The 23,683-nt window shown below is 42.7% G+C and overlaps 1 protein-coding gene across 1 annotated transcript in view; it reads left to right on the top strand.

Annotated features, from left to right (window-relative positions):
- Nucleotides 1–9,722: 9,722 nt before the first annotated feature.
- The window catches only part of VIPR1 (vasoactive intestinal peptide receptor 1), a 69,370-nt gene continuing 55,409 nt past the window's right edge, over nucleotides 9,723–23,683 (top strand). The window contains exon 1 of the mRNA XM_087948378.1: nucleotides 9,723–10,083. Within this exon, the coding sequence (XP_087804504.1) occupies nucleotides 10,021–10,083 (63 nt within the window). The 5' untranslated portion in view covers nucleotides 9,723–10,020. The remainder of the gene's footprint in view (nucleotides 10,084–23,683) is intronic.

Here is a 23,683-nt window from a genome sequence, read left to right as displayed (position 1 = left end):
CAGACCTGGGAGCAACATCTTCACTTGCCATTCCAGAGATCCTTGCTTCCTCCTTCCCTATCTGTTTCTTTTTCTTCCTGTCTTTTTCTCTCCCTTCCTCTCTCCTTTGCCCTCCTTCCTTGCTTCTTTTCTCCCTCCCTCCTTCCTCTATATCTTTCCTCCCTTCTTCCCTTCCGCCATCCCTTCCTTCCTTCTTTTTCTCTTTCTTTCTTTCCCTTTCCTCTTTTCCTTTTTCCTTCCTTCCCTCCTCCCTACTCTCCCACCCTCTTTCCTTCCTTTCTTCTTCCCTCCCTCCCTCCCTCCCACCATCCCTTCCTTCCTCCTTCTTTCCTTCCTTGCTTTGTTCCCTTCTTTCCTCCCTCCCTCCCTCCATCCTTTTCTTTCTTTCCCTCCTATTTCCTTCCCTTGCCTTCCTCCTTTGTTTTCCCTCCTTCCCTCCTTCCTTTCTCCTAGGCTTAACTGTAGTCAATATTTTTTTAACTCGCTCAAGCCAAGTCTTTGACTTTTCTTGAATGCGGATTGAGCTCCTACCCAGAGAGAAATTATTGGCGTGACCCAGGGCTGACCTCTAACAGCAGAGTCTAACTAAAACAGTGATTTGTAAATTATATTTGCACTTGGCTTTGGGGAAGTTATATAAAAAGTATAAACTTAATTTACCTCAGCTAAGAAAACTCACTTCATCGGGATATCTTAGACTCGGTTGCTATCTATTGCTACATCCCAAATCAAAATGAATATTTTTACTTCATCAGACAAAGGGTTATTGACAATCTCGTTTGGAAAAGAAAGCAATTCAGTCTAACACATAAGCTTCCAGAGACAATGGATGATAACCTTTACAAAACCTTTGTTTGGCAAATTTAAAATTAATTCCCACTATGGCTATTGATTTCCTTATACAGCTACTGAAGAATGGTGTTACTGACATAAGAGAATATTTACAGCTCAAGATTGAACTTTGAGCTTTCTGAACTTGACTGTTTTATTGCTGACATTTTATTACCCAACTAGGTAACATCATCAGTGCTAGAAGGGAGTGGGGTTTGAGGGAGGGAGGGAGGGAGGAGGAGGACTGTGGGGTCCTTGGCGTTCTCTGAACTGGGTGGTTTTCTTGCAGACATTTCATGAACCTACTAGGAATCAACATCAGTGCTACAAGAGAGTGTTGAGAGGAGGAGGAGGAGGAGGAGGAGGAGGAGGAGGAGGAGGAGGAGGAGGAGGAGGAGGATTTTGCAGTCCTTGTGCTCTCTGGGCTTGATTGTTTTCTTGCAGACATTTCATGACCCAACTAGGTAACATCATCAGTGGTAGAAGAGAAAGGTATGAGCTCTTATTTTTTATATGCTGATAGCTAAAAATGTGTTTCTAGTCCTGTGCATTACAAAAGCACAATCTTTAGGAGGAACCTGTCCTGTAAATTCATTACTAAAATTCTTACAGAAGAATGATCAAGCTACAGGTATTCCTGGACTTATGACTGCTGGCTTAGCGAGGTTTCAAAGTTATGGCCCACTAGAAAGAGGGGACTTATAACACAGATTCGAAGTCCAACAGTCATCCCTCAAAGTCACATCACCACACTCTAGGTGTGCAGTAACACAACAGCGTTATGGCTATTTGCAACATCCCGAAGTCTCAAAAAACAACTTTACAGCAATTGTGATGAGCACTTCCAGTTTGGGGCCCTTAGCAAATAAGGGCTTCCCACTTACAACCAGCGCATTCACTTAATGACCGCTGCAAAAAAATAAGCGGAGGAAAATGTGTTGAATATATACAGTATATTAAAAATAACAAAGCCAGGATATAAATTAAAAATTGTAAAATCAGGTCGGTCACATGACCAATCCGCTTAACAACAATTACAGGGAAGGCTCCATTACAGTCATAACTCAAGGACACTTGTATAAGGAAGCTGTAAGAAATGAAATGGAAAGACCCATTGAGTTCCTATAGATTCACCCATGGACTTTTTCTTCAAAGCAACATAAAAGTGATTTAATAACTTCCTAGATGTTCTTTTGACTTCCAGAGATGGTGAAATCAGCCGGTTCAGACCGGTTCTGCAGAACTGGTAGTTAAATTTTGAGTAGTTGGGAGAACCGGCAAATTCCACCTCCGATTGGCCCCCTCCCCATTTCTTCTCCGCCGCCCATTGAGTCCCATCTGATCTCCTTTGGTTGCCCTGCACAGGAGAACGGAGCTGGAAAGCAGGTTAGTGGGGTGGGGAGGGAAGGGGGATTTTGCAGTATATCCTTCCCTTGCCACGCCCACCAAGCCACACCAGGCCCACCAAGCCACGCTCACTGTAGAGTTGTAATTGCAGGAATGTTCCAATCTCGGATGACAAGCCTTAGATAAAGAATGTTTCCAAGCAAATACAACTCAGGCAAACAAAGTCACTAATCTAAAGGAGGATTAGAGAGAGGAAGTAAACATATGTTAGACTTTAATTAGAGATAATTAATTGTATGGATTACTGTGCTAAACAGTAATGAAAGTTAAGCAGTAACCAAAGTTAACCAGTGATGGAGGATAACTAAAAATGTGTATAAATGCAAGACTAGACTCCAATAAAGATCATCATGATTCAGTTGTTCATGATCAAACAACTTGACTGCCTCGTCATTACAACAGCTCACAGACCCAGTAGTAAAAAATTTGAATCCCACCACTGTTGACTTCTACTAGCTCAAAACCCTGGACATTCTCCCTGGCACCTCATCCAAAAACTAGCCACGTCCATCTCTACAGGTAGTCCTCAACTTCAGACCATTCGGTTTAGTGACCATTCGAAGTTATAACAGCACTGGAAAAAAAATGACTTACGATTGTTTTTCATACAACCATTGCAGCATCCCTCTGGTCACATGCTCGAAATTTGGACGCTTGGCAATTGACTCAGATTTATGACGGTTGTAGTGTCCCGGAGTCACATGCGATCCCTGTTTGCGATCTTCTGACAAAAGCAAAGTTCGTGGGGGGAAGCCAGATTCACTTAACAACTGTGTTGCTAACTTGACAACTCAGTGATTCACTTAACAACTGCAGCAAGAAAGGTCGGAAAACGGAGCAAAACTCACTTAACAACTGTCTTGCTTAGCCTGAAAAAATTGGGGTTGCAAGTTGAGGACTGTCTGTATTTACCAGTCATTTCTGTAATCAGTAAATTCTAAAGCCAGAATTTCATATATATTTTTCTCCTGTCTCGAGCACAAAGTCCAGGAGTGGTTTCAAAGTATAAACAAAACTTGGTATATTCTTTGATTAAAACAGCTAGCTTGGCCATCTCTTACAAGCTCCATCAGTTTTTCCATCCATTCTTCCATCGTGGAGATTAATATCTTTCCATTTTTGCAGATAAAAAATTATTGCTGATGTAGTGAGCAGGTACAATATTTTTTTTTTTTCAAATTCCTTATCCGGCAGTCCTAAAAGAAAAATCTCTGGTTTCAGTTTTACATTAATTTTAAGAATCTTTTGCATTAAAATATGAAACCTGGCCCCAGACTTCTAGAAACCTGGCATTGGGTAGTAAACTGACATCATGACTTTATTGCACATAATTGTTAAGTTTAAACCGGGTGAACTAAAAATGATTTTCAGTTTTATTGTGATAATGTCTTCTTTTGGTTGGCATTGTCTATTCTTCCATTATTAGAATATTTTCCCAGCCTATTTGCCTCCATATGGAAAGGTTCAAATCCTTTCCTGTTTTCCAAAACTCTTTCAGTTCCTCTACTTTATCAGAGATTTGCAACTTCAATCTGCAATCTTTTTCTTTCTTTTTTTACATTTCAGGAAGTTCCATATTTAGACACTTTTAGATAAGTAGTCGGTTTGTGACCACAACTGAGCTCAAAATTTCCACGATTAAGCGAAACATTTGCTGAGTGAATTTTGCTCCACGTTACAACCCTTCTCGCCAGAGTTTGTTAAGGGAATCCCTGCAGTTGTAACATTAGTCAAACGGTTGCTAAGTGAATCCCCACTGAGTGCTTGTCAGACGGTCACAAAAGGGATTGTGTGACACACACACACACACCGGGACACTGCAACTGTCACAAATATGAGTCGGTTGCTAAGTGCCGGGATTTTGATGCTGTGATCATAAGGATTCTGCAACGGCCATTGAGAGGGATCTTGGAGTCTTAGTGGACAACCAGCTACATATGAGCTAGCCGTGTGCAGCAGCAGCCAAAAAAGCCAATGCAACCCTAAGTTGCATTAACAGAAGGATACAATCGAGATCAGGTAAGGTACTAATACCACTCTATAAAGCCTTAGTAAGGCCACACCTAGAGTCCTGCATCCAGTTTTGGTCACCACACTATAAAAAAGAATGTTGAGACTCTAGAAAAAGTGCAGAGAAGAGCAATCAGGATGATTAGGGGACTGGAGGCTAAAACATACAATGAACGGTTGCAGGAACTGGGCTTGACTAGTCTTGGAAAGAGAAGGACCAGGGGAGACATGATAGCGGTTTTCCAATATTGGAGGGGTTGCCACAGAGAGGAGGAAGGGGTCAAGCTATTCTCCAAGGCACCCGAAGACCAGACAAGGAATAACAGATGGAAACTGGACAAGGAGAGATTCAATCTAGAAATAAGGAGAAACTTTCTGACAGTGAGAACAATCAATCAATGGAACAGAAGTTGCCCTCGGAAGTTGTGGGAGCTTCAACACTTGAGACTTTCAAGAAGAGACTGGACTGCCCTCTGTCAGAAATGGTGTAGGGTCTCCTGCTTGGGCAGGGGGTTGGACTAGATGACCTACAAGGTCCCTTCTAACTCTGTTAATCTGTTACATCTGTTAAACTTTGAACAGTCATTAAATGAACTGTTGTAAATTGAGGACTACCTGTGACTTTAATTTCACTTTGTTTCTTTATACATTTTTCTTTATAAGTTTTACAAAAAGCATAAAAACTAACTAATCAAAACCATAAGGAGCAAAAAAAAGAAGGAAGGAGAAAGAAAACAGAAATGCCGAAAGAAAAGTTTTTTTATTTTATTTTTTGCAGCAAATATAAGTACAATGGCGAAATTATCTTTTTCTATCACTACAAAAAATGTAAACTGTAAAATGTGAAAGTTTTTATTATTGATTTTTTCTTATCATCAAAGAGGATTATAATTGCATTTGTTTTTTTTTTTAATTTGATATAAAAATCTATGAGACATTACCAGTCAGCCATAAATGCAGATATTGATTGGCTCAGTCTCACAACTGGCTAACTTGGGACTAGAACTCACTGTCTCCTGGTGATTGGCTCAGTCTCCCAATTGGCTAACGTGGGACTAGAACTCACTGTCTCCTGGTGATTGGCTCAGTCTCACAACTGGCTAACGTGGGACGAACTCACTGTCTCCTGGTGATTGGCTCAGTCTCCCAACTGGCTAACGTGCGACTAGAATTCACTGTCTCCTGGTGATTGGCTCAGTCTCACAACTGGCTAACGTGGGACTAGAACTCACTGTCTCCTGGTGATTGGCTCAGTCTCACAACTGGCTAACGTGGGACTAGAACTCACTGTCTCCTGGTGATTGGCTCAGTCTCACAACTGGCTAACGTGGGACTAGAACTCACTGTCTCCTGGTGATTGGCTCAGTCTCACAACTGGCTAACGTGGGACTAGAACTCACTGTCTCCTGGTGATTGGCTCAGTCTCACAACTGGCTAACGTGGGACTAGAACTCACTGTCTCCTGGTGATTGGCTCAGTCTCACAACTGGCTAACTTGGGACTAGAACTCACTGTCTCCTGGTGATTGGCTCAGTCTCCCAATTGGCTAACGTGGGACTAGAACTCACTGTCTCCTGGTGATTGGCTCAGTCTCACAACTGGCTAACGTGGGACTAGAACTCACTGTCTCCTGGTGATTGGCTCAGTCTCCCAACTGGCTAACGTGCGACTAGAACTCACTGTCTCCTGGTGATTGGCTCAGTCTCCCAACTGGCTAACGTGGGACTAGAACTCACTGTCTCCTGGTGATTGGCTCAGTCTCACAACTGGCTAACGTGGGACTAGAACTCACTGTCTCCTGGTGATTGGCTCAGTCTCCCAACTGGCTAACGTGGGACTAGAACTCACTGTCTCCTGGTGATTGGCTCAGTCTCACAACTGGCTAACGTGGGACTAGAACTCACTGTCTCCTGGTGATTGGCTCAGTCTCACAACTGGCTAACGTGGGACTAGAACTCACTGTCTCCTGGTGATTGGCTCAGTCTCACAACTGGCTAACGTGGGACTAGAACTCACTGTCTCCTGGTGATTGGCTCAGTCTCACAACTGGCTAACGTGGGACTAGAACTCACTGTCTCCTGGTGATTGGCTCAGTCTCACAACTGGCTAACTTGGGACTAGAACTCACTGTCTCCTGGTGATTGGCTCAGTCTCCCAATTGGCTAACGTGGGACTAGAACTCACTGTCTCCTGGTGATTGGCTCAGTCTCCCAACTGGCTAACGTGGGACTAGAACTCACTGTCTCCTGGTGATTGGCTCAGTCTCACAACTGGCTAACGTGGGACTAGAACTCACTGTCTCCTGGTGATTGGCTCAGTCTCACAACTGGCTAACGTGGGACTAGAACTCACTGTCTCCTGGTGATTGGCTCAGTCTCACAACTGGCTAACTTGGGACTAGAACTCACTGTCTCCTGGTGATTGGCTCAGTCTCCCAATTGGCTAACGTGGGACTAGAACTCACTGTCTCCTGGTGATTGGCTCAGTCTCACAACTGGCTAACGTGGGACTAGAACTCACTGTCTCCTGGTGATTGGCTCAGTCTCACAACTGGCTAACGTGGGACTAGAACTCACTGTCTCCTGGTGATTGGCTCAGTCTCACAACTGGCTAACGTGGGACTAGAACTCACTGTCTCCTGGTGATTGGCTCAGTCTCACAACTGGCTAACGTGGGACTAGAACTCACTGTCTCCTGGTGATTGGCTCAGTCTCCCAACTGGCTAACGTGGGACTAGAACTCACTGTCTCCTGGTGATTGGCTCAGTCTCACAACTGGCTAACGTGGGACTAGAACTCACTGTCTCCTGGTGATTGGCTCAGTCTCCCAACTGGCTAACGTGGGACTAGAACTCACTGTCTCCTGGTGATTGGCTCAGTCTCCCAACTGGCTAACGTGGGACTAGAATTCACTGTCTCCTGGTGATTGGCTCAGTCTCACAATTGGCTAACGTGCGACTAGAATTCACTGTCTCCTGGTGATTGGCTCAGTCTCCCAACTGGCTAACGTGGGACTAGAACTCACTGTCTCCTGGTGATTGGCTCAGTCTCCCAACTGGCTAACGTGGGACTAGAACTCACTGTCTCCTGGTGATTGGCTCAGTCTCCCAACTGGCTAACGTGGGACTAGAATTCACTGTCTCCTGGTGATTGGCTCAGTCTCACAATTGGCTAACGTGCGACTAGAATTCACTGTCTCCTGGTGATTGGCTCAGTCTCCCAACTGGCTAACGTGGGACTAGAACTCACTGTCTCCTGGTGATTGGCTCAGTCTCACAACTGGCTAACGTGCGACTAGAATTCACTGTCTCCTGGTGATTGGCTCAGTCTCACAACTGGCTAACGTGCGACTAGAATTCACTGTCTCCTGGTGATTGGCTCAGTCTCCTAACTGGCTAACATGGGACTAGAACTCACTGTCTCCTGGTGATTGGCTCAGTCTCCTAACTGGCTAACATGGGACTAGAACTCACTGTCTCCTGGTGATTGGCTCAGTCTCACAACTGGCTAACGTGGGACTAGAGCTCATTGTCTCTTGGTGATTGGCTCAGTCTCCTAACTGGCTAACATGGGACTAGAACTCACTGTCTCCTGGTGATTGGCTCAGTCTCCCAACTGGCTAACGTGGGACTAGAGCTCATTGTCTCTTGGTGATTGACGCAAAGTCACCTAACCGGTTTTTATGGCTAAAGGCAGGACTAGAACTCACTGTCTCCAAGTGTTTGGCCCAAAGTCACCCAGCCAGCTTTTCTTCTTCCTTCCTGGACAGACATGGTCCAAAAAGATGGGGGAAAACAACCATGGAAAGGCTTGGCAAACTCATAAAACCCAAAGCCAAGTTCTGATAACCCTTCTTTTGTCGATATATTGAGGGTTTCCTCTGTTTACCAAGCAGCCAGTTTGTTTGCTGGTCAAACTCTGATTCAGCATTTTCTTTTCTGCTTTCTTTATCAGGTAGTGCAAGTCCTTCTCTTTTACCTTAATCTTCAAGGAAGCCACAATAGCCTTCTGCAGAAACAAAAAATATATTATGGTCTTATCGAGGTTACCAGAAAGATGGTAGTTGGTTGAGAAATACATACACACACACAAACAAATGTAGATAGATATACATTTATTTTCAGAGTTCTTACTTGGAAGCACAAAGAACAAGGCACAAATTATCCAACGTTGGACACATAAGGTCCAATGACTCAGGGAAGGTGGAAGGAAAGAGAAGAATAGAACAACCACAAGAGAGGTTAGGTTACAGGGATGGTGGGTGCGCCATTGGAAGGTCTCAAGGCCCAAGCTGGGCCCAGATAAGACCTGTCTATCTATGTCAGTGGTCTCCAAACTTGGCAACTTTAAGACTTGCGGACTTCAACTCCCAGAATTGACTGAAAAGCAAGTTACAGGGGCTCAGCTACAGTGGTGATGAGTGTACCACTGAAGGATCTGAAAGACAAGGTTGAGGAGAGAAGAAAGAAAAGAAAAAAATTAAGAAAAGAAAGAAGAAAGTAGGAAAGAAAGAAAGAAAAAGAAATAGGGAGGGGGAAGGAGAGAAAGAGAGAGAGAGAAAGGAAAGAACAAAAGAGAGACAATGGGAGAGAAAAGGAAAAGGAAGCAAGAAAGGAGGGAAGGAAAGAGCGAAGGAAAGGGGAAAGGAAAGAAGGATGGATGGAAAGAAAGAAGGAGGGGAGGAAGAAAGGAGAAAGAAGGAAGAAAGGGAGAGAGGGAGGAAGAAAGGAAGGAAAGGAAGGAAGGAAAGAGGAAGGAAAGAAGGAAGGAAGGAAGGAAGGAAGGAAGGAAGGAAGGAAGGAAGGAAGGAAAGGAATTTTATTAAATCTTTTCTGTCAATTGGCCATAGAGCTGGTGACTATTTTTTCCACGCCAAACCACCGGTCAATGCCAGACCAGGCCCATCAAAGGGCAGCCATCTCCATGTTTCATTTCCCACTTTTGTGGAGCTTTGAGGCCAAATTTCTTGCCCACTCAGGAAAGCCCTCGAGATAACAAGGGCCTCGATTCCTCCCGCTTTGGTGCCTATGTCACTGAAACCGAAAACCCACCACTCAGGGCAGAAATACAAGTTAGTCTTCAGAGAAATGAAGGAGTTTGGATTCTCTTTGGCTCCCTAGTTTGAAGCCAAATTGAGGGGGCCTCGGACTCCCTTCCTTCTTCTCTCTCCTTTCCTCTCTTTCTCTTTCCTCCCTCTCTTCCTTTCCCCCTTCCTCCTTCTCACTCTTTTCCTCCCCCTCTCTCCTTTCTTCCTCCTTCCCCTTCGTTCCCCTCTCTCCTTCCTTCTCTCTCCTTCCATCCTCCCTTCCTTCTCTCCCTTTCCCCTCCGCTCGATCCCTTCCCGCGGACCTCACCTGCCTCGAGGGGGCCCCGCCCCCGGCCCTGCCAGCCTCCCATTGGCCTCCCCTCCCTCCGGCCCCGCCCCTCTCTAACCCCCTCCCTCCCGCGGGGGCCTGGGAAAAGGGACTCCCCGCCCCCTCCCTCCCCGACCCGCCCGTGGGAGACCCGCGGCTGGTCTCGCCCTCTTCCCGCCGCGCTGCTTCTTCCTCCGCTGCGGCTTCTCTGCCAGCTGCTGGCGAAGGTAGCCCCGCCAGAGGCAGCTGGAAGTGTCCCTTGCAAGTTGCTCCGCTGTTGCGACTCCCGACGCTGTCCCGGGACGAGCGATGCAAGCCCGCCGTCCTTTTGCATCACAAGCGCAGTAATTCCGATCCTTTTGCCTTTACGGCCCTCCCTGCAGGAAAATCAGATTTTCGCCTTCCTCCTTTCGCCCGCGATGGACTCCAGGCTCCTGCGCCTCTGCCTTTGGGGTGCTTTTTCCGGCTTTTTCCTGCCCGGGGTGAGTGAGGAGTTTGGGGCGGGCGAGTCTCCGCAAAGGCGGTAGGGGAGCTCGGAACTCAGCATTAACCTCCCCCTCCCAATCCTCCGTTATATATTCCATTTATTTCGTTTATTAAATGTCTATGCTGCCCGGAATCTGAACTGCCAGTTTGTTTGTTTGCTTGTTTGCTTATTTACTTACTTTTAATGAAATATTTTGTGTGTTTATGTATTACTTGCTGTTTATATGTACACTGTGAGCTTATGAATTCCTTGTGTGTCCAATCACACTTGGCCAATAAAAATTCTATGCTGTGCTATATTCTATTTTCGCTATTTTATTCTTTCTTCACATTGCATTCTTCTATTCTATTCTATTCTATTCTATTCTATTCTATTCTATTCTATTCTATTCTATTCTGTATTCTCTATTCTATTACGTTCTATCTCTATATTGCATTCTTCTGTTCTATTCTATACTATATTCCATTCCATTCTTATTTCCTATTCTATTCCATATTCCATATTCCATTCCGATTCCGATTCTATTCTGATTCCTATTCCTATTCCTATTCCCTATCCTATCCCATTCCATTCTGTGTTTAAAATGGCTTGCCTGCCACCCCTGCCAAAAACATCTGGCTGCAAGGTAATGACCAACCTCATAAGAAAACCCGCAAATAGACGGGTTAAATGTATAAAAATTCCAATAAAATCACAATTAAAAATACAGGTTGTAACTAACCCTAAAAACCAGGCATTTAAAATAGAGTTGGGTGCATACGGTTGGATGAATGTGTACAGCACCTGGCACTTCCTACCTGTATCAGTAACCTGTAAACCTTGCCTATTTATAAGGACTGTACAACCTGGTTAGCTTTTTGCATTAATGCCGCATCCAGGTTCTGAGAACATGTGTGTCTGTACACACACACACACACATACCTATGTGTCAGGCATTAGGCACCCCGGATCTCCTCTCCCTCTTCGTCCACATTAACACCCACATCCTTTGCTATCTTTGCTGAATCTGTTTTTTTTAAAAAGCACTCTGCACATGCTCCAAAAAAAAGAACTCTCTACATGCTTGGGTGTTTGGCCAGTTGGCCATTTCTCAGTTGGTGGGAGGGGTTAAAACCCACGGCCAGTTCTGAATTGAAAATCAGCTCAAAAGATTCTTATGGATAAATTTGGGGTCCCCCCCCCCCTTTTTTTTTTTTCCCAAGTCTGGTTGAAAAAAAGGCTTCCGAAAGAAAAACCTTCCTGCAGGGTTTTTGTACGTGCCAAAAATATTTTAGTTTGGGTCTCAAAACATTTATAAAATGGTGTGTGTGTGTGTGTGAGTAGGGAAATGTTATAAAATGGGGGCAGCGGGTGAGTTTTTAGTATATAGTGGATTTTTGATTATTTTTTTAAACCCCTGGAGTCACTTAGGGTGTGAGTTGGGTGGCTACTTAAATTGGTGTAACAAACCAGATAAATATGTATACAATGCCCACAGTTAATTTAAGTTAAACTTAAATTAATCACAATATTGGGATCAATTTATCCCTCATTTATGAGATTCTGGGTCTGAGCTGCCCTTCCAGAGCCCTTAAACCCACATTTGTGGTTTAAGATTGGCTAAACCTTAGCTAGTTCTAAACTCCATATTCCTGATCTTCAAGTTCAGCCACTGATTCGTTCTTTTTCCTTCCTGAATGGCTTAAAAATCTATTGAGGAGCTAACTTTTAGCTGGATGAGAGTAGAGCTGCCAAAATCAGTTTTCCCCTCTTCCCAAGCAATGGATTACAATACCCATCATCTTCCTGCGAAATGGGAATTATGGGGCTTGGTTTGGGGTTGTCAGATTGAGGAATGCAGTACTCTCCATCTTTTCCGTAGCATGTATAATCCTTTGATTACACTACAAATTGTCTTGCTAGGATGTTAATTTCTTCGTAGAGAGAAAAATTGTAAGTTGTTATATTGCCCTAGGTTGAGAATTGCAAGAAATCTCCTTTTTTTTGTGCGCTGGCTTTTCTGCTTGCAGGCAAACCAATACGTTAACAACTTGGGTTAGATGAGAATATTGTAAGATTTTAGTCATTAAAAAAAAGCTGTGCAAAAATTAGAGGTATAGCCTGGAGAAATCTGGATTTAAACTTCCACTTAGTCATGAAATTCCTTTTTGTGAGTCACAATTTCTGTACAGGTCTCACAAGGTTGTTGTGAGGTTGGAATAGTTGTGTGCAGATTGAGATCTGTAGACAGGTGCCTTTCTGATTAGTGTAAGAAATGCTTAAATAAATAGAATTATATCTATTGATTACATCTGTGTAATTTATTACAGCAAATGACATTTGGTTTCATAAATATAAAGTGAAGAAACAGCTAAAGGAAATAATTTCAAGAAGTTGCTTTTGTATATATTGTAAGAAATGCTTAAATAAAGTTGCATCTTTTAAATAAATCTGTGTATATTTATAAAAGCATAAAGTCTTTGGTTTCATAAATATAGGGTGTACAACCGCTTGATGGAAGAAAAGATGGCAAGATGCTTTTTATATTCATATAAGAAATGCTTCAGTAAATAAAAATGGTGTCTATTTACTACATTTATGTTTATTTATAAAAGCAAAAGTTCTTTGGTTATATAAATTCAGTATAAGAACGCTTGACTGAAGATAAAAATTGCAATGGTGTCCTTTTTACTCATGTAAGAAATGCCTGAATAAATAAAATTGCCTCTATTTAATAAATCCATTTGTATTTATAAAAGCAAAAAGTTTTTAGTTTTATAAATATAGGGTGAAGAAACAACTAAAGAAAAAGAAATACAAGGTGCTACTTGTGTATTGTAAGAAATACTTAAATAAATAAAATTAGATCTATCTTTGAGTATTTATAAAAGCAAAGAGCCTTTGGCTTTATAAATACAGGGTGAAAAAAATACTTAACTAAAGAAAAAAAAATGGCAAAATGACACCTTTTTACTCACATAAAAATGCTTAAGTCAATGAAGTTGCATCTTTTTAATAAATCAATGTGTATTTATAAAAGCAAATGTTCTTTGGCTTTATAAATGCAGGGCATAAATGTTTCATAAATGCAGGGTATAAATGTTTTATAAAAGCAGGGTGGAAGAAACCCTTAACTAAAGAAGAAAAAAAACACAATTAGGTTCTCAGTAAGGAATTTACAATGTGGACCAAAGATTTGGGAGTAAAAAAAAATGAAGGTAAATTCAGGTAGTCCTCAACTTACAACCAGAATTGAGCCCAGCATTTCTGTTGCCAAATGAGACGTGTGTTAAGTGACTTTTGCCCCATTCTATGACCTTCTTTGCCACTGTTGTTAAATGAATCATTGCAGTTGTTAAGTGAATCTGGCTTCCCCTGTTAACTTTGCTCATCAGATGGTCACAAAAGGGGATCATGTGACCCCTGGACACTGCGACCGTCATAAATATGAGTCAGTTCTGAATTTGGATCACGTAATCATGGGAATGTTGCAGTGTGAAAAAAATGGTCATAAATCACTTTTTTCAGTGCCGTTGTAACTTTAAACAGTCACTAAATGAACTGTTGTAAGTTGAGGACTACCGTAGCTGTAGTCTAGCTTGACTGTAACCAACCTGCAAGCATCTTCTTGGACTGAGCCGGATATCTTATAATTCCTTCCTGGCAGGCCAGCTCAGAATGATGGTGGTTGTAGTTTCAGGTACTTGAAAGTTCATTGGAGAACCAGGGAGTTATCTAATTAAAGTGAATGGGACTTTCTGATTATGGTTTATTCCATCATACTTGGGATTCCATCCTTACCTGGTCACTGGTCAGTTATTTTTGGAGCTGACAACTGGAGGATTGGTAGCCTCGATCTGTTATTATTCCTGCTGGTTGTTACTACCATTCTCAGCCAGCCAAAGTAGCATGAAATTCAGAAATTTAGTGTGACTTTCTCCAGCTCCCCTTTAACTCTTTCTACCAGTAAAGGCAGAATATTCGAGAGAGAATAGAAAAAGATTAGATAGATTAGATAGATAGATAGATAGATAGATAGATAGATAATGGGTAGATAGATAGATAGATAGATGATAGATAGATAGATAGATAGATAGATAGATAGATAGATAGATAGATAGATAGATAGATGATAGATAGATACCAGACCTCATTAAATCCAGAGGCAGCCAAAACCATGGCTGAAATACACCTTGCATTTATTTTTTAAAAACTCCTCTCTTTTTTTGATCCTGAGTGATGATAGACATGATCTCCAAATTCTGATACGAAGAATTTGAACGTGGAGGGGGGGGATTTTTTTTGCTAGAGATGATAATGGATAATGCCCCCTGTTAAATCTTGCCAAACTCTTGTTTGCAGCGCAAATAATTTGGAGACAGTTTTGCATTAATTTGTTGACTTTTGCCCCAAATTGGATGGGTTGTCTGTTGTTGTTTTTTGCACTCTTTCTGGCTGGGGGAATTTTTTCAAGTGTCAGTTTCTATATGCTAATGCTCCAGAGGCAGATATACCATGGAGAGAGAAGGGGGAGGGAGGGAGGGAGGGAGGGAGAAAGAGAAGATGGATGATGGGTAGATAGATGGAAAAACAGACAGATAAAATAGTGACAGAGAGAGGGATTAGATAAATGATAAGAGAGGAGGCCAAATATTCGAGAAAGAATAGAAAAAGATTAGATAGATAGATAGGTAGATAGATAGATAGATAGATAGATAGATAGATAGATGGATGGATGGATAGATAGACAGATGGATAGATAGAAAGAGAAAGAAAGAAAGAAAGAAAGAAAGAAAGAAAGAAAGAAAGAAAGAAAGAAAGAAAGAAAGAAAGAAAGAAAGAAAAAGAAAGAAAAGAAAGAAAGAAAGAAAGAAAGAAAGAAAGAAAGAAAGAAAGAAAGAAAGAAAGAAAGATGGTAGATGATAGACAGGCAGACAGACAGACAGAATAGTGGCAGAATATTAGAGAGAGAGATTAGATAAATGATAGAATAGAGGCAGACTATTAGAGAGAGAATAGAAAAAAGATTAGATAAAATAGAATTCTTTATTGGCCAAGTGTGATTGGACACACATGGAATTTGTCTTGATGCAAATACTCTCAGTGTTCATAAAAGAAAAGATACATTCGTCAAGAGTCAAGAATCATAAAGCACAACACAATAACAGTCATAGGGTACAATAAGCAATCAAATCATACTAGGAAACAGTCAGCATAAATCGTTAGCATACAAGCAACAAAGTTTAAGTCATACAGATGTGGGAGGAGATGGGTGAAAGAAAGGATGGGAGGATTAATAGTAATAGTAATGCAGACTTAAATAGTTTGACAGTGTTGAGGGAATTATTTGTTTAGAAGATAGATAGATAGATAGATAGATGATAGATAGATAGATAGATAGATAGATAGATAGATAGATAGATAGATAGATAGATAGATAGACAGACAGATATAGATAGAGAGATAGAGATAGATAGAATAGTGACAGAATATTAGAGAGAGATTTATATAAATGATAGAGGAAAAGAGAATAAAGGCAGAGAGAGAATAGACAAAAGATTAGATAGATGGTAGGTAGGTAGGTAGATAGATAGATAGATAGATAGATAGATAGATAGATAGATAGATAGATAGATAATATCAGAGAAAGATGAGAGAAATTGGATGGATGGATTACTATCTTGGCATTTTAATTTTCACTTCTTAGAAATTCCAAATCCTGGAATTTGCCTTTTTTTTCTCTTCTACTCACAGCCACTGGCCTTTTAATTGACCTTTTAATTTGGACATCCTCCTTATCAATGATTTGCCACTGTTGACCTTCAAGCAATTTTGCCCTTTTCTCTAATCACTAACTTACCACCCCAAAAACATCCATGTAAAAGCAAAGCATTTTCATTTTTTTTTTCTATTTATCTTGGCCCTTCAGGCTGTCTTGCCAGTTTTAATCATTTCTAAGAAATTATAATTCCTCCAGGTCCCACAATGGGCAATATATTTCTGATGTTTGCCTCTCAAAACAACCTTTAAATATCCAAATAAAAAAGTATTTTAGTTGTTTGTGTGGCACATAGGTAATTCCCATTCATTTAGTGACCGTTTTAAGTTACAATGGCACTGAAAAAGTGACTTACGGCCATTTTTCACATTTCTGACCACTGTAACGCATGATCAAAATCCGGCCTCAGGCAACTGACTCATACTTATGACGGTTGCAGTGTCTCGGGGTCACATAATCCCCTTTTGCAACTGTCTGACAAACAAAATCAATGGGGAAGCCAGTTTCACTTAACAACCGTGTTACTAACTTAACAAGTTCAGTGATTCACTTAACAATGGTGTCAATAATTATTTCAAATGGGGCAAAACTCACTTAACAACTTAGCAACGGAAATTTGGGGCTCAATTGTGGTCATAAATGAAGGACTACATGCAGTTGATTTTTTTCCCCTCTTCAAATGTGCTATCATCGATCACCCTCAATGGTGTGTGTGTATGTATATATCTATATATCTATATATCTATATCTATATCTATATCTATATCTATATCTATCTATCTATCTATCTATCTATCTATCTATCTATCTATCTATCTATCTATATTTAAAGACCTTCTTTTACTATTTGTATTTCTAAAAAATCCTGCAACTCATCAGCTGCAGTTTTTCATCAGTTTGCACTCTTTGTTCTGTATCAGTTAATCTGGAAAATATAGTTAATTAGCAAGGGTGGACTCATTTTAGGCAGTGGATGGTTTCTGGTGGTTTGCAAAGAACACCAGGACAAATCTCAGCCCGGAGGAATGTTTGTTCTAACGTAAAATGACCCACCTCACTGCAAAAACATAGAAGAAAGAATTTGGGAAACTATCAACTTTCTAGTCCGCAATAAGTTTTCTCCCTTTGCATACTTTGGATGCCCTCCAAGAAGTGTGAGATTTCGTGATGTCCTGAAAATTACTGGAATTAAACTCTGACACACCTAAAAAGCAACAGATGGAGAAGGGAATATCTCACACCCGGGGGTTGTGTCATCACTGTCTTGCACCGTGTAGTTTCTCCCTTTATTTGAATTTATTAGTAACTTCCTTTTCCACATCTGAATACCATGATATCAAGTTTTTCCTTTAATCTTTAGGTTCAGGCAAAAGGTACATAGGCATCTTTCTTTCTCTTTCTCTCTCTCCTCCCTCCCTGCCTACCTCACTTTCTTTCTTTCCTTCCTTCCTTTTGTGCCTTTCTCCCTCCTTCCTTCCTTCCTTCCTTCCTTCCTTCCTTCCTTCCTTCCTTCCTTCCTTCCTTCCTTCCTTCCTTCCTTCCTCCCTTTTGTGCCTTTCTCCCTCCCTCCCTCCCTCCCTCTTTCTTTCTTTTTTTCCTTCCTTTCACCCATCTGACAAATGACTCTGGGTGATGAACAATTGAAACACCAATTAAAACAATTGCCATCATCGGTATTTCCCCCCGCGAGATTGGCGAAGATATATCCCAACATGAATCCAGCATTTTTGAAATGTAGAAAGAAAGAGGATACCTTCTACCACATGTGGTGGTCCTGTTCAGAAACTCAGAAATATTGACTTAAAATTAAATAATGGCTGCAAGAAATTCTTAAGGAACAAGTAGAATTGGAACCGGAACTATTTCTGTTAAGGATATTCAAAAAGAAATGTAGAAAAAAATATAAAATATATTGTATTACACATCTTAACGGCTGCTAGAATAGCTTATGCTCAACGCTGGAAGCACAACTGTATACCATCAGATGAATTGATTATTCAAAAAAAAATAATGGCACGTGCTGAAATGGACAAATTGACTTTAATGGTACAAGAGAAAGAGGAGTCTGAATACTACAGAATTTGGGTAAAATGGTATAATTGGATCGAATTAAGACAGATAGAAAATGAAGGAATTAAAGATATATATTTTAAAATATATTTAAAAATATATAAAAGACTTATAAAGTTTATTAAAAAATAAATAAAACAATTGCCATCACAATAGCAAAATTAAAATAAACAGAGCAGCTTAGGACAATGTTACAGTCTGGGGTTATTAGCACATTCAAGGCACCAAGCGGGGGCACAGAAACAAATGTTTTAGGGACTTACGAAATGCCAGCATCATTGGGCCCATTTATCTCTGGAAATAGGACGTCCGAGGTCCTTATGCTCTCTGGGGTTGGTTGTTTTCTTGCAGACATTTCATGACCCAACTGAGTAACATCATCAGTGGTAAAAGGAGTGTGGGGTTTGCTCCTTAGTAGTTTGCCCTGGCAGTGTGCTTTTATTCCTTGGTGATTCTGTGTGTTTTATCTTACAGAAAAATCTTCTTAATAAAAATAAATAATCTAGAACAAACAAATACATGGCAGCTATTAAAATAGCTATAAGTTCTTACAGGGTGTATGTTGACTTACAGGCCCGACTGTTAGCTTCCTGCCAGATGAAGTTGAAATAAAATCTCTGGGGTTTTTTGGTGCCTTCTTGGTTGTTTTCTTGCAGACATTTCATTACCCAACTAGATAATGCCATCAGTGCTAGAAATGAATGGGATTTGTGGAGAAGAGAAGGCGGGAGGAGAAGGAGAAGGACTCATAGTGCTTTCTGAGCTTGGCTGTTTCCTTGCAGACGTTTCAAGACCCAAGTAGGGAACATCATCAGTGCTAGAAGCTAGAATCCCACCTCCTTCCAACACCGATGATGTTCCCTAATTATTGGACCAGGAAACGACTGCAAGAAAACCACCAAGCTCAGAGATCACCAAGGACTGCACAGTTCAACCCTGAGCTACAAGTGTTATTTTCTATCAGAGACAATTATTCCAGCTTGATATTGACCAAGCTTTAAACCTGATTACAAGCAAACAAAGCCTCCTTTGAAACACTCCTTTGCATTAAGCGCAATATTTCCACTACTCTCCACGCATAATTTTCTCCTAATGCAGCTCTGAGAACAAATGGATAGCAGGCTACAATCAGAATAAGAATCTGAGTAGAAATTGGAAGGAAGTTCAAAAGGGGAAGAGAGGTTGAAAACAGCCCCACCTGTTAGCACAGATCTTGAATTTCCTTCCTGTTTTTCCCCCCATCCTTCATCTCCATAGTAAACAGATGAGGCCTTGCCGCAAGGGGAACCCCAAGAAGACTGACAGGGCAAACCACTTGTACATAAACAGAGAGCAAACACCACTCTCTTGTTGCACTGATGACACCACCTAGTTGGGTCATGAAATGCCTGCAAGAAAATCACCAAGCTCAGAGACCCTACAGTCCCCCTCCCCCTCCCCCCATTTCTAGAGTGGAGAGAGGAGGAGGAAGAGGAGGAGGAGGACTGTGAGAACTTTGGTGCTCTTGGAACTTGGTGGTTTTCTTACTGATGTTTCATGACCCAACTAGGGAACATCATCAGTGCTGGAAAGGAACAGGGTTTGTAGAGAGGAGGAGGAGCATTGATGGTGTTCCCTAGTTGGGTCATGAAATGTCTGCAAGAAAACAACCGGGCTCAGAGAGCCTTAAACACCCTACATTATTATCTCACCTAATTTTATTTAACAGATAATCAGAGTGGGGAGGGACCTTGTAGGTCATCTAGTCCAACCCCCCGCCCAAGCGGGAGGCCCTATACCATTTCTGACAAATGGCAGTCCAATCTCTTCTTGAAAGTCTCAAGTGATGACGCTCCCACAACTTCCGAGGGCAACTTCTGTTCCATTGGTTGATGGTTCTCACTGTCAGAAAGTTTCTCCTTATTTCCAGGTTGAATCTCTCCTTGTTCAGTTTCCATCCTTCATTCCTTGTCTGGCCTTTGGGTGCTTTAGAAAATAGCTTGACCCCTTCCCTCCTCTCTGTGGCAGCCCCTCAAATATTGGAAGATGCTCTCCTGTCTCCCCTGGTCCTTCTCTTCACTAGACTAGCCAGGCCCAGTTCCTGTAACCGTTCATCGAATGTTTTAGCCCCCAGTCCCCTTCTATTTTAAAAGACACGCACTTACACACTTTACATCACTTTTGCATCAGATAGCCAGAAAGTCTGTGCACTCATTCTATCTGGCCTATTTATTCCACCACCACCCCCAATTATATTTATTCTTTTGCTGGCAATTAAAATAGGAAGGGGGAGGGCTGGGGTTGTTCCGGGGGGAATTTGGGACTCTCAATTTATGCTCCAGAAAAATTGTGCTGCTATTTTGATTGGCTGCCTTCCCATGTTTGATTGCTGGCACCAATTTTTTTTCTTGGAAGTCTGTTGCCAAGTTCACATCTCTTCTCTTCTCTTCTCTTCTCTTCTCTTCTCTTCTCTTCTCTTCTCCTTCCCTTCCCTTCCCTTCCCTTCCCTTCCCTTCCCTTCTCTTCTCTTCTCACTTCCACCTCCCTCTCTTTTCTGAAAGCTGTGTGGAGCTAATTATTTAATCAGGCAAATGGTCTTATAGAAGCCTGAAGCCATTTTTCTGTCATTCCAGCAACGGTTTCTACCTATTTATCAAACCAGTGAAAGAGACTATTTCTAGCTCAGGGTTGAACGGTGAGCCTCTTTCTTGGTGGTCTCTGAGCTTGATGGTATTTTTGTAGATGTTTCATGACCCTACTAGCGAACATCACCAGTGCTAGAAGGAATGAGATATGAGGAGAGGAGGGGGAAGAGGAGGATTTCGGAGTCCTTGGTGCTGAGCTAGGGGGATTTTTTTCAGTGGTTTCATGATCCAAACTAGATGACATCATCAGTGCTAGAAAAGGGTGGGGTTTGTGGAGAGGAGGAGGAGGAGGAGGAGGAGGAGGAGGAGGAAGACTATAACTTTGGGGTCTTCGGTGCTCTCTGAGCTTGGCTGTTTTCTTGCAGACATTTCATAACCCAACTAGATAGTGTCATCACTGCTAGAAGCCAGAACCCCACTTCTTCCCAGCACTGATGATATTACCTCCTAAACAAATGGTCCTAAATTGAGGACTACCTGTAGCCTTGCAGAGAATGGGCTTAAAATTCAGGCGCTCACCAGAGTCCTAACTAAAAGCAACATTTCTTTCGCTTCTGCTGTTGGTCTCCTTTCCAAGGAAGCATCTCTGGCTGGTTTAGCAGGCTGATATTCAACAGAGGAAGCATTTCCTGCACCGGACCAGTTGGGTTCTTCCCAGCAGGGAAGTTATGTTGTGGTTCTCCAGCAGCAGGTGTGGATGGCTGAGGTCTTGGAGAGCGAGGACTCAGATGAGGGACCTGCATGTGATACAGGGATGGGGCCAGGATCATCAGGGAGTGGAGTGCTGCCTTTGGAGATTGTGGAGGCTGGCAGCAGTGATGAAGAGGTGCCCGAGGAGCCTGTGCCCAGTGTGCGTGCACACAGGGCTGCTCGAAGGAAAGAGCAGCTGCAGCAGCACGGGTGAGTCAGGAGTAAGGCTGCAAGGTGATGGCCCCTCCCTTAAGAGATAAAAGCCAGCTGAGAAACCGGAGTCCTTTGCAGGAAGCAAAGAAGTTTTTGCACTCAAGCCTTGTGGACGTTCGGAGTATCTTGGTTGGTGTTTGGAGACTCTTTGTGTTTGAAATATTTCTTAGTAACTTTATCCAGTGTTCTTGGCAGCCTTGCACCACCTTGGCAAGGCTCGTTCTTATCAGAGACAATTCGTTTGAAACAGCCTTTTAACCGGGAAGGAACGGGATTCGTAAAGAATCATTAAAAGGTTTTGCTGTTACCTCTGTTTCGTGGTTGTTTCCAAGGTTTGAATCGGAACAAGTTATCGCTGCCCTGCCTATCACCACAGCAGCGAATACAACCTGGAGATGCTCTCGTGGCGAGGACTCTTTGGCACAACAGCCAAAGGTGCCCAAATCGGAGGTCGGTTTTCCTGTTCCAGCCTCCCGGATGGCTTGTAGTGAAGTTTTATTTTTAGCCATTTTTCTTCCCTTACCCTGCTGCAGCTGTTGCTGCAGTTCTGCATTTCGGTATCTGCCAAAGCTTGGCCTCTCCAACCAGCTGTTTTTGGTCCAAGCTCTGGAACAACAACAACAACAAAAAAAACATATACTGTGACAAACAAACTGGGGGCAACCAGCCAAGGAACTTTGGCATTGCTCGTGAGAGAGGAAAGGAAATTGAGGAGGTGGGTCATGCATTTTGTGGGGGAGAGGTGGCTGGAGCTTTACGAGGCCGGCGGTTGAAAATTGGATGTTTTTCCTGGGTTTAGAATTGCCTTTAGGCCAGTGGTTCCCAAACTTTTTCAGTCCGCCACCCCCTTGGTGCTACAAACTCATCCTCAATGCCCCCCACCCAGGGGCGGGATTCAAATGGTTGTGGGCATGGCCTAATTTGAGGGTGTGGCTTTGCTGGTCACGTGACTGGATGGGCGTGGCTTGCCGGTCACGTGACTGGGTGGGCGTGGCTTGGTGACTGGCAAACCAAATACAAGTGGTCCTCACTTAATGGCCGGTTGCTTTTCTCTTTCTCTTCTTCCTTCTCTCTTCCTTTCTCTCTCTCTTTTTCCTCTCTCGTTCTCTCTTTCTCAGGCTCACCCCATTGACTTCGTGCACCGCTCCTTTCGGACTTGCTTGGGCAGGTGCCTCCGGCGCAAGGGGGCTCCATGGGGTGATCCAGCGGGGGCCTCACCTCGAACGCGGCAGCAGCGGGATTTTTTTTCTCACCCCTGAATTGTGCCCTGAGAGGGGCCCACCCCCAGCAGCCCCCCCTTACCTCTTAGCACCCCCCCGCTGGCCCCCTTGCCTCTTAGCGGCCCCCCTAAGGCATCCCACTGTCCCCCAGGGGGCGGTACCGCTGCTTTAGGCGATGTAGGGAAGGTCAGAGGGTGATTTCCTACTTGGACTTAGTTCTTCAAGAACTAATTGAGGGTTAAATGGGGGATTTAACCCTGGAGATTTTAAAGAAGAGATTGGGCAGACCTTTGTGTGAAATGATAACAGAGTCGGGAGGGACCTTGCAGGTCATCAAGTCCAACCCCCAACCCAAGCAGGAGACCCTACACCATTTCTGACAGAGGGCAGTCCAGTCTCTTCTTGAAAGCCTCCAGGGATGGCGCTCCCAGGAGGGGGGTGGACTAGAAGACCTCCAAGGTCCCCTCCAACTGTTCTGTTATTCTGCAGTTCTGGTTGCTATTCTGTTAATTCCATTGTGGGTGCCTCCATCGCTGGAGGATTTCAAAAGAGATTGTGACAGCCATTTGTCTGAAGTGGTATAAGGTATCCTGCTTTTGAACAGGGGGTTGGACTAGATAACCTCCAAGGTCCCTTCCAACACTGTTATTCTGTTGTTACCCTGTTATTCTCTTACAGGTAGTCCTCAACTTACAATCCTGTGTTTATTGACCCTTCAAAGTTACAACAGCACTGAAAAAAAGTGACTTAGATGACCATTTTTCACGCTTACGACCGTTGTTGCATCCCTGTGGTCACGCGATCAAACTTCAGACGCTTGGCAATTGACTCATAGTTATGACAGTTGCAGTGTCCCAGGGTCACGTTTTTTGCCCTTTTGTGACTTTCAAAGTCAACGGGGAAGCCACATTCACTCAACAACCATAACAACTGCAATGGTTCACTTAACCTCTGCGTCAAGAAAGGTTGCTAAGAAGGGGTAAAATTCACTTAACGGCTGTCGCTTAGCAACAGAAACAT

Source organism: Notechis scutatus, chromosome Z, assembly GCF_049901735.1.
Source record: "Notechis scutatus isolate UNSWTSFEM ecotype Mainland chromosome Z, rNotScu1.2, whole genome shotgun sequence".
NCBI classification, from domain to species: Eukaryota; Metazoa; Chordata; class Lepidosauria; order Squamata; family Elapidae; genus Notechis; species Notechis scutatus.
Note: the sequence above shows the minus strand (reverse complement) of the source record. Positions and strands in the feature narration are given on the sequence as shown.